This window comes from Triticum urartu, chromosome 2A (genome assembly GCF_056163025.1).
Source record: "Triticum urartu cultivar PI428250 chromosome 2A, HENAU_Tu73, whole genome shotgun sequence".
Classification (NCBI taxonomy): Eukaryota; Viridiplantae; Streptophyta; class Magnoliopsida; order Poales; family Poaceae; genus Triticum; species Triticum urartu.
In genome coordinates, this window is record NC_141874.1 from 518,727,695 (window position 1) to 518,739,505 (window position 11,811).

At 48.6% G+C, this 11,811-nt stretch overlaps 1 protein-coding gene across 2 annotated transcripts; it reads right to left on the reverse strand.

The window, feature by feature from the left end:
* Positions 1-288: 288 nt before the first annotated feature.
* Positions 289-8,732, reverse strand: LOC125538384 (chloride channel protein CLC-c-like). Of its 2 annotated transcripts, none has more exons than XM_048701638.2 (8): positions 8,493-8,732; positions 5,234-5,601; positions 4,402-4,602; positions 4,083-4,260; positions 3,025-3,287; positions 1,977-2,246; positions 760-1,891; positions 289-588 (listed from the first exon to the last, which is right to left on the reverse strand). In XM_048701638.2, the coding sequence occupies exons 2-8, from the start codon at positions 5,512-5,514 to the stop codon at positions 499-501; spliced, it is 2,415 nt and encodes an 804-aa protein (XP_048557595.1). In that variant the 5' UTR covers positions 5,515-5,601; positions 8,493-8,732; the 3' UTR covers positions 289-498. The 2 variants fall into 2 exon arrangements, with proteins under 2 accessions (XP_048557595.1, XP_048557594.1); XM_048701637.2 differs by having other exon boundaries at positions 5,234-5,576; positions 8,493-8,731.
* Positions 8,733-11,811: the final 3,079 nt, after the last annotated feature.

The following is an 11,811-nucleotide window of genomic DNA, read 5'->3' on the forward strand; positions in this document are numbered from 1 at the left end:
GTAGGTGCCACCGGAGTCGCTGTGGAAAGGAGGATCCCGGCGATCCTGCTGCAAGAACCAACACCAGCATGTGACAGCAACAAACGAGGCGCCACCCCACTGGCGTGTGGACAGCCAGCCAGCGCGTTTGGAAGCAGCTGCATTTCCTTGGTCATGAATGAACACTAAGATTCAGATTTCAGAGCCTTGTCGGCATCATTTTGTTCAGAAATCTCTATGGATAGCATTCTGCTACTACCGACAAGGTGTTGCGGTCCAAGTTACAGCAGGTGCATATGAGAAGATGTGTGAGGCAAAAGAGAGAACATGTACTGACAAGGAGAGGATTGTTTGTTACACAAGCTGCCAAAATGAAATCCACTCGACTGCTGATTGGGGAATCAGCTCTTTTTACAATAAATATATCAGATTGATTATTCCATGATCCAATGAAGCAGCACCTTCATGAGAAATAACAATACTGCAAGAAAATTTTGTGTGGCCTGCTGATTTTGCTTCTCAGTGTGACTTGCGGAGATTGGGGAACAGCCCATGGATATGCTCCGGCATCAGATCGTGCCTCGTGAGAATCCCAACAATAGGAAATCTCTGCATCGAAACAAGAAGAAAAAATTGTTAACGCCCTATAATTGGCAATAATAATATATCAGATACAGCTGCAGTATGAACCTCATATATCATGCAAACAAAAAAGTGCAATAGAATATTTAAGGATCTGGGGCATGTATGGTTATTATTATGGGGATAGAGAGGTCTCACCCCTGGGGTCTTTGGCACAACCAGCAGGTGTCTTAGCCCTAGTGCCCTGAACAGGACTGCAGCCTTTGCAAGCGACATTGTTTCGACCACCGTGTACGGCGAAGTGTTTGTGATTGGATGGAGATCCACATACATCTCCATTTCTTCCTCGGTGAAATCTAGGTCCTCGATTTTCATACCTTTCCCGGAACCAGGCTTTGCAAAGTCAAACGCACCAAATCTTCTGAGCACAAAGCTACCACTTGTTTTCACCTTCTCCTTCATGAAGTTCCTCCCACTCAGAAGAACCAACACATGTGACCTAAGCACCAGCCCAACCAGCTCCGGAGCTTCTGATACAGGCGGCTCGTCGACCACTGGGAACCCGTTGTGGCCCGTGATCCTTAACGCATGAACGATATTGCCCACCTTCTCAACACCCGAAAAGGAGATGAGTGGCCCAGACACAACATCACTAGCTACAAGGTGCCTCATGTACGGTTCAGCATGGGCCTCCATGAATGGCAAGCCTTTCATCACCACGATCTGGTCATACACACCTTTGTTGAAGCAATCGGCTATGGTCTTCGATATCAGGAGGACGAGCATGACCAAGGGGAGCATATGGAGCTCATTCGTGAGCTCCAGAAGGATCACGCAGACCGACACGGTCATTCTCATTGTTCCACCAAGGAAAGATGCGGCACCCAGCAGTGCAAAGAGGCCAGGGTCGATGTCAGACATGGGACCTAGAAGTGTCCCCACGATGCGCCCATATGTTGCCCCGGCAAGTATTACCGGGATAAAGAGACCAGATGGGACAGCAATACCATACGTCACGAGACCAAGGCAGTAGATGGCGATGAAGAAGACGAAAAGGCTAGACATGTGGAACTCATTTTCGGTACCACGGCTGAAGAGATTGCGGATGGCGTCGTCATTTGTGTTGAAGAAGAGTGATGCAAGACCATTGTAATGACCAGGCGGGCACTGGAAGCTCTTAAAATTTCCAGAGCGGCCAATGGTGGGGCATTCCTCCATCGAACCAACAGGGCATGGGGAGCACGCAGCAAGCCAAGGGAGCCCATAGGAGCATGCCGAAGTGATGATCGATATTGTGATGGTGAGAAGGATCTTTGATGGAGCACCTCTCCTGCATGGAAGCATGACAGTGTAAATGAGGTTTTTTGTTTTCAAACTGAGAGATAACTGGCAAAAGTACATGAATGTAAACTTACTCATTGATAATGCTGTAGACACGAAGAATCCTATCCAGGAGAAAGTTGAAAAGGCCTCCGAAGACGCCACCAATTACTCCAAGAATAATAATCGCGATGAGATCTTGAGTACCATATGATGGGACGTTCGAGCTAAGATCAAACATAATCAACCCTCCTTGACCAAAGAGACCACATTTTCCTTTACGACAGAACTCAATCAGGGCCCTCAACACTACTGCAACAACAGCAGTTGTAAAGAATGTTCTCCACAGAAGAGCACTTCGCCACCTGAATAAACAAAAGGAGAACCTTAGTCATGGGAAAATTTAAAAAGAAACGCAATAAAATGAACACGTTCACATAACAATCATATTAACCATGCATGAATGTGAAACAGAAGCAATACATTTGTATTATTTAACTACCTACTCCACATTCAACAGGACACATAAGGTTTACAAACCCATCCGATCAATAGCTTCTTCCACATTCAAATTCAAAATATGGAAAATTATAGATGTGAATAAGATTTTAAGTTTTTTATCTGAAATGTTATTTCACCTGAAGACCAACTCGAATTCGATAAATCAATAAATATAATATTTTGCCACTATATGTCTAATTAATTGGACAATTTTCTTGAAAAAATGTAAAATTGATGTTTCATTAGGTAAGCTCAAATTGCAAGCTAGTAGTTATGCAGATATCCAATTCGACCAGATCGAGTAGAAGTTCAAATTGAGTTTGTATTTGCCTTTTCATATGGATCAAATATCATTTGACCACTATCCAATTTGTTTTCACCCCTAGACCCATGTACTTCTTCCACAAAGAGGTTTATCCATTTTCAACTAATTGCCTTATCAGCATACCAACTTGTGGTCTGTACCATTTTAATGTCAGGTTTAGGTCGATGGACAATGCAGGTATTTTTTTTAACTATTCGATTTGTAGTTTCAAAGTGGTAACCAGAAACACGGTTATAAAAAATTTAGAGCACATTTGACAAGATTATCATCTACATTAAGGTATGAATGAACAGCTTGAGAAGGGAAAGAGGTGCTACCATGATGCTGCTTCCTCGAGAGCAAAGAGTACACCACCAACAGGTGCACGAAATGCGGCTGCCACTCCAGCTGCTGCACCACATGTAATCAAATCTCGTCTATCCCTATCATTCTTGAAATATTTCAGCCAATTCCATGTGAGATGGTACTTGCGTGATCCCCCCTGACCAAGCAAGTTGGCAATGCATGCCCCTGTATGCACCATGGGACCTTCTTTTCCAAGTACAAATCCACCTGAAACTCCAAGTATTGAACCAAATATCTGCAGCGGAATTGAAGAAAGTTATGAGAACAACATAATTTGACTCTGTATACAATTAGAAACAACTGTTTGTATTGGTCCAATGATTTGCCAGCTGGTTATACTCCATCACTTTATTCTGAAGTTATCAACCATATGCGCTGCAACTGAATCTTTTCTCTCTTCAGAGTTCCACAAATGACAAGCTGTGGAAAGTAGTGGGTTTGCCTTTGGCATCACAAATCTGAAGAAATCTCAACAATGAGACCATAGGAATTTTCTAAAGTTTCTGACAAAACTAAAACGGAAATAAAATAATGATGAGTGTCCTCATGTAACAGATGTCTTGTCCGGAATGGCCTACAGGCTACAGCCATAAGATAAAGGATGCTGCAGAGTTTCAACTATAGATTAATTTTCCAAGTTATTTTATTTCTGTAGCAGATAGGATTTTGCTTATCATATGAAGGACTGTAAGCAGCAGTTTAGGCAAATCACTACAGCTGGAAAGAAATCATGGATGGTACCATATAATCTCTGACTGCTCGTCAAAAATTCTGAAACCTAATACCTCCAAAGACAGAATTACTTGTTTGAGATTTCAGAACGTCGCTATTTCCTTTCCTATACTACCTAGTAGTAGCACTGAAAAGGTATCATAGGTTCTGTGACAAGCATGCAAATCATTTCATAGGTAAGGATGCAAATTCCAGCAATGATCCAAGTAATCTAATGAGATAAGCTAGAATAATTCTTTTAACATAATGTAGGTATTACTCAAAACGTAATAAAGCATGAATCTGAGTTAAATCTTACCTTCACAAAGAGTGTGCTGGGAGCTAAAATAGAGTAAGCATCAACTCCGTTAAGATATGCTTTAACTTCAGGGATGCCAGACCCAGCAGCAGCTGGTGCTATGTAAGCGCATAGTGCTGCAGCAGTGGCTCCCAAGACTAGATTGCAGCCTCCATATGCCAAAAATGCTGTGAAGTACCTGCACTGGAAGCAGCACGCAATCGACAACTTCACATTACTCCATTGCTGCAAAGTGCAAACAGTATGGGGAAACAACATGCTAATGTATTTAAACTAGACCTTATGGTAAAACAGCAAAAGCACCGGAGTGAAGCTTTACCTCTTCTGGAGCATAAGATCACCTGTGAGCACCAATTTGAATCCAGCAATATTCTCGACTGCAAGGTTGTTGAAGAAGCCAACAAGCCCAGTCAACAAGCCAATAAGCAGAACTAACGCCCATTTGAGAACAACATACTGAAATATCTGGTTCTTCTTTCTCGATCGCCAGTCTTGCTTGAAAAGATCATTCTCCACAATTCTGAAACACACAGCACAGTGTTTTCAGAGCGCAAGTAATGAAACAAGCCTACCGAAGTACGTATACGGTATTACCATGTGCATTTTTGCACGCCACATTATTTTTTCCCCTTGAGAATTCAATCGTCGAACTTATGCAACAGCCCTCTTTTTTTCACATTATTGTCATCTTATATAGTTTTGCACATTGCAGTCAGTGAATAAACATCTAAATTCATCAAAACTTTGATACATAAACAAATTACTGCTTGCTTGTGTAAATGGACTACAACTCCCCATTTTACCCCCTTTTCTTCAATGATAGCTTTGTGGTTTGTGCAATCGGCTCGACACTTAATGAGTGTTACTCGAAGTAGTACGTTCCTAGGATTGCATTCGAAAGAAAAATCCTGGCGTTGGACAGGTAAAGAACCTTATAATAATCCTAGATGACAGTATCCGCGTTCTTTAAAATAAAAAGTAGAGAGTTTAAAAAAAGTACAGTTCTGTATATACAAGACAAAAGGGATCACGCTTTCGGAAGGATAACGTATTCCCCTTGGGAATTCAGCAGAAGATGCTAACGAACTTCCGTGCGTTCAAGTCAAACATTAAAATTAGTGGAGACGGGGAGGGGGGAGAGGGGCGCTTACTCGTAGTCGAGGCTCTCGATGGCGAAGACGTTGGCCCCGACGATGGCGATCTGGGAGGTGGTGTTCATGGTGCGCTTCCGCAGCAGCCGCTCGCGCGGGCCGTCGTCGTCGTCGTAGCGCAGCAGCGCGTCGGACGAGGCGTACCTCCCCGCGCCGCGCCACCCGCCGCCGTCCATGCTCTCTATGTCGTAGTTGAAGCTGCCCTCCCGCTCCGGCAGCGGCGACGGCGGCGGCGGCTGGTGCTGGTTGGAGTTGGAATGCGGCGCGTGGTCGCCGTCCATTCTTGCTTCCTAGCCGTCCGCGCCTTGCTGCTTGCTGACGCTTGCCTCCTCCCCTTGGGTCCCTGCGCTTTATGGGAGGCGCGTGAGCTACAGAAATGGTAGCGAGTGAAAGCGCGAAACAATAAATAAAAAAGGAAGGGCGCGGGGGATTAAATCAGGCCGAAATCGTATCAGTGGAGCTTCTTCTATCTGTCTACAGCATGTGAAAAAATCTGGGGGAAAATAAAATCTTAGATCCGTCTGGAGCACACGTGTTCCACGTGACTTTGACAGAAACCCAATGGCGAATCCTTCGGGTTTTTTTTCTGGTGGGAATTTATTTCTTTTCTTTTGCTGCGAGAAGAACAAGAAAATTTCCGAAACCGATGGAGCAGGAAACGGACGGGCCATCGCGCTGGCGAACCAGCGAGGGCCAGCGGACAAGCGCTGCGCATTTTATGGGCGGCCCTGGGCCCTGGGCCCTGGCACGCGCACGCCGGCCACGGCCAGCGAGCGACGCTGCTGTCGCCGCGGCCTTCCGTCGAGATGCAAAGAAAGCCGTTCACAGGCATCATGCCGGCCCCCCGCGTGTTGTTTGACGAAATGCCAAACTCAACGCCGACGGTGGACGACCCCTTCTACAACCAGTACATGGAGAACATGATCTTTCAGGGTGGGCATGGCCGTGCCTACGACCCCGATGAGACCCAAAGTCAGGATGGCCGCGCCCAGTACGTGCCCGATGAAGAGGCCGACGACGTCAAGGCCAGGCAGAGGCAGCTCGACATCGAGGCCACCAATGCCGCCACCAAAGCGAAGGAGGTGGCCCTTGCGATCATGAGCGTGGACTTGTCGAAGATGAGCGACAAGACGAGGGCCTGGTTCGAGGCCAAGCAGAAGGAGATGCTCGACGCCGAAGGCCTGAACCAGGTCGTCCGATTGGCGTGGCCGTTCTTTTTGGAGGCTGGCATGGGTGCCGCCCGCCCGCTGGGCCGCTGGCAGTGTGCCGGCGAAAAAACATTCATTTTGGAGGCCGGCTGTGTTGCCGGCTGCTGGCTGTGTTGCCGATGAGGACAACTATTCATTTTGGAGGCTGACTGTGTTGCCTGCCGCTGGCTGTGTTGCCAGCGATGGTCGTGTAGGCCGCTGGCTTTGTTGCCGGCGTGATGAACTAGGGTCGTGAACTGGGGCTTGGCATTTGAAACGTCCTTTTTTTTTTAAATAGACGCAGACAGAATGGGGCAAAAGGATGCGGCCGCGCGCTGGGCGCACGGCCACCGCATTTCAAGACAGGTCCGGACACGATCCCAAATCCCTATCCGAAGGGACAAAAACCGGACAAAACGGACGTTCGTTTGGGATCGCGCGATGGAGTTGGCCTAATTATCAGGTGCTCTCTGGCAGGTAATAAACGGGCGGAAAAGAAGAGAAAATATGTGAAGCTCACGATGCCCGCCGGTAGGGAAGAAAACAACGGGCGCTGGTGGGCCCGCCTAGCTTGCCGGTGATATCCGGTGCAGGCGAGAGAGAGGTACTCCTCCACTATTCATTCAGATAAAGACGCCGGCTGTCTGTCTCTTGTATGGGTCTGTACTGGTTTCGCGCCAAACCGAAATCAAGTCGAGGAGAGGAGGTAACCTAGTTATGGCGACATGGGTTGAGATCACTGTTCACTGCCATTACAACGTCACGCACGTACGAGTCCATCTTAGCCATCCCCTAACAGAAGCAAAAGCCATTTTCTACGTCCGAAAGGGATGGAGTTCCATTCTTGCACACCGCCGCACGCCTGTCATTCTCAATTAAATTAAGGAGTCCTAAAAACAGGGTCAAATTGGCAGCCATACACTAGCGGCCTCCCAACTACTGTTGCACGTGTAAAGGCGGTGGATTCCCGCTTCAACGGGACGAATCGGGTTCGAGATCTTTCTTTCCAACGCCCGGAAGAGAAGAATAGGGTTCGAGTCCACACGTCGCGGCCAGCTTTGCCGCCCACTCACGGCTCATCTCATCATTGTTAACTCGATCCTCCAGTTGCCTTTCCGGATCGATCAATCAGCGGACTGTTTCGTTCATCTCCTTCATCTTTATCCTTCCCACATGTGGACAAGAGGACAAGAAAAGTCGCTCAAAAGAGAGCTAGGAGTAATCACATCCTACTATCTCTTTTTAATACTTCTATACGAACTCAGCTAATCCACTGCTCGGTATAGTAGATGTTATATAGAGTTCGATGACAAGGCTCAATCAAATGAGCAGGGCAACAGAATGCTACAAAAAGGGCACTAAGGTAACTTGCTGAATGTACGTGTTGCAACGTGTATAGTCTACCAATGTGCAGTAGAGGCAGCAGCAGAACGAGTTCTAGACCATGATGGCTGAGATATCTCCTGTAGAGAGAGAAAATAGACCATGTAGTTTTCTTTTCAGTTTTTGCTAGGTCTTAGTCTATACTATCTTCCTTTGATTTTGCATGGAGATTCGTATAATTTTTTTCAGTTTTTATTTTTACATCCTGTACTTCTTTTCAAATTTTGTGCCCCGTATGCTTTCCTATCACAATTTCACGTCACGCCGAGGCCATGAAGGGATGCACGAGGACAACTGAGAGGCTCGCCGTGTGGCTGGCACGTCGGGATCGAGCTTGGCCTTGTGTTTGTTTGCCGTTATTTCTGTTGTTGGGAGAAATTAAGCAGTACTAGCAGTTCTTAGATGACGTACGTAGAACACTTGTGGCCACACCCATCGCCCTATCTAATTCAAAAGATTACCAGCATATAACTCGAAGAAAAAAACTACCAGCAGCATCGACATAGCGTACTGCTCTTGGAGAATCAATGAGCATGGTCCGGGCATGAGCATGCTCGCCCCATCAGCATCCATCCATGTGCTAAGAAGTAACCGCAAGTTTGGACGGGAAACGAGAACGAATGGAATGCAAATTAACAAGCAGCGCAACAGGCGGCTCATGTGCTGCCCGAGATGGAGCTCGAGATTACCTGACGGCCTTGGTTCGACTCGGCGCCCCTTCGCCGCGAAGAATCGCCTGCTCTGCTCCTCCTCTCCCCTGCTTCTCCTCTGTGCTGGCGGAGACGGAAGAGTGCGTGACCCGCAACAAGAAGGCGCGGGGCGTACGGAAGCCCGTGGAGAAAGTGGAGGGAGGGAGGGAGGGAGAAGAAGAGAAGGCGGGACAAGTCACAAGTCAGGTGGCGGTATAAAAGAAAGAGACGCTAGAGACGATGGCGAGATCCAGAGCCGCGCCCATTGGCTGCCGCGCCGTTTCCCTCGCTTAATATATGCGCATCAAATGGCAGATCGTATATTGTTTCAGTGAAAAAATATATGAGAGGTTGGATACCTTCCCTTCCGACGCACTCGATCGCGGCTTTATCCGGGGCCGGCTCATCGGTGTTCCCAATCATGGCGCGGACGTGGGATCTGCTGCTGGCCTGCTGCGCTGCCCGGGAACGTGTCCCTCGTGGCGCCGCCGGGGCCCGCGGCCAGCACGGACGCGTGGGACGACTGATCGACGGCTGTGATCGACTGCACCGGCGCCCTGACCTGTCTGTGGTCTCTTTCGCTGTTTCTCGTCGGTGCTGTTCCTTCTTTTCTGGCTTCATAATTATCTGCAGTACTTTTCCTTCCGGCCTACGAGTAGATTGGTCGGCTTGATCGTTTCTGAGATAGGAGTACGACTGTGCTTGCCGACCACCGGCGCCGGGGCATCGTCGTCATGGGTACGTCGTGCATCACGGGCCGGGCGGCCTCCTTGATTATCAACCCGATGGGATGGTTTGCATGCATCACGGGGCGGCCTCATTGTCAAATTAAGCCTTGATACGGACGGCTCTTCTGTAGCAAGAGATAAAGATTCAAAGAAAGCAGCCAGAGGGATCTACAAGGTCAGAGAAACGCACGATGTTACTTTGCCTGAGCTACGAGGTAATCCCAGAAGCACCGGTCGCCGTAATGTCATATCATTACCTCAGGCAGAGACCAGAGGAATTTGGGAAAAACTTACCTTCAGCCGACCAATCTCGTGCGAGCGTCCGTCACCTCCGCGTCCTTTGGATTGACTCTTCATCATAGGGTCGAAAGCAAGCCCTTTTGTGTTCACGTTTTCTGCAATTGAGCCTTTGTTTCAGAAAAAGAGAGTTCGCAACTGGCCACCAAAGAGGGGTTAGATCCTGTAGTGGCGGACACCGTGCGACTGGGAGGGTGGCAACGACGAGGATTCCGGCCGGATCTTATCGGATCCGACGAGGATGGCATGTAGGGACGTCCAGGACTGGCAGGGGCTGAGACACGTGCGTCTGGGAGGGCGACGGCGGCGAGGTTTCCAGCCGGTTCTCGCCGGATCCGACGAGGACGCCGTGCAGGCAGGAGGCGGGGACGTCCGCGAGCGGCGGGGGCTCGGCTCTGCGAGGTCCGGCGGGGTTGGAGGCGATCTTCACAATGACGAGTCTCCGTCGGCGGCGGCCAAGGTTGGAAAAAGCGGTAGGCGTAAGCGAGGCGATTGGCCTTCGCCTAGTGCCTAGGCGGTGCCTAAGCGTCCTAGGTGCGGCCTAGGCAGTAATATAGTTTTTACTCGTAGTGTATTTTGTGATTATTATATGGGTGTTGATATTAGTTTAGGGCATATAAATAAGTTAATTACCGTCTAATGTCATTAGAATATAACCCGTTTGCCAAATCAGCATTGTATATGGCATGATTTCTTGCTTGGGTAGGTAATTCCTTGCTTGCCCTGCCTAGAGCTCCATTTATGCCCTAGGCGAGGCGTTTGGCCATTGCCTAGCGCCTAGGCGTGCCTAAGCGCCTCCTAGGCACTGTCTTTTCCAACAGAGGCGGCAGCGCAAGGGCGGGGACGTGCGGTGCTGATCCTCCGTCACCACCATCTAGCAGAGCTCGCGGCGAACACGCTTTTTTTGCAACTTCCTCTCTGTTGAAAGATTTTCTGGAACATCAATCATGTTGTAAAACATTTCTTCCGTAACATCATATGAAGGCGAAGATTAAGAAAAATCTACAACATTACCATTGTTGCAAAGTTTTTCTGCAACAAGACCTTCATTGCAAAAGTTTTCTGTAACAAGACATGTGTTGTAAAGATTTCTGCAACGAGACCTCTGTTGCAAATGGTGAAAGGCGTTGTCGTGGTTCTAACTCTGACAGTGATGTAGGGGGGTATGTATGGAGAGGCTAGATCTTACCTATGGAGGAGTTGTAAGCACATGAGGATTACGAGTTCAGGCCCTTCTCGGAGGAAGTAACAGCCCTACGTCTCGGTGCCCGGAGGCGGTCGACTGAATTATGTGTGTATGAATAACAGGGGTGCCAACCCTTGATACTGAGGAGGGGGGTGGCTTATATAGAGTTCGCCAGGCCGCTCCAGCCCTCAGTAATGCAAGGTTTAAAGTACATTAAGATTGGGTGTTACTGTTAACGCCCCTAATAAAGTGCTATGATGACCATAAAAGCTACTTAATGACCGACCGTTTACGTGCAGGGTGACTTTAGATCCCCTGGCAGTCGAGTGGTTGGAATTTGGTTGAGTGATTGCTTCGTGGTCGAGTGTCTTGAATCTGTCGAGTGGGATACCTCCAAGTCGATTGAAAGGTGACTTCTTCTAGGGATGTCCTTGGGTAGGGTACTTAGGACAGGTCCATGCCCCTATCCTAGGTACATAGCTTCATCATTAGCCCCCGAATGGATCGAGGTTCGAGTGGGGAATGAGTTGGGGATCTTTCCGACTGGTTCTTCATGTTATATGAATGTCTTGTTTTGGATCAATTGTCATGGATGACGTCGTCAACTTCTTTCAGTCGCCTTGATCCATTCTTGGCCTCTTGTCGAGTGAATTTCTTTACTTGTGAAGTTCCGAGTGACGGTGTGAAAGGGATCTTCTGTTTGACGAGTTGTTCTGCGGCCCGCGGATTCTGCGGGATTTGAATTTCGGGAAGCGCGCGGGACGGGGGCGGCCGCAGTAATCGGATGGGATAGGACGGAAGCTCCTCGATCCCCGCACCACCTTTTTCGCCACGTACCGCGCGCGCGCCTGTTGCGGGATTTGACGGGATTGCCTGGGCCTACCAGTCAGCCACTCGGAAGCGACCTCTTATAAGTTGCCGGCTCGGGACCCCCGAACAGTGCGCCTTCACTTTTCCCCCTTCCTTCACAAGATCCTCCGCCACCTCCGCTCCCACCTTGGTGCCGTAGGTCTGTTCAAGCTTCGCCGACGACGATGGTGAAGGAGAAGACGTCGGCTCTGGAGCGCGCGAAGAAGGCGGCGGTGCAGGGGAAGGGGAAGAAGTCCGC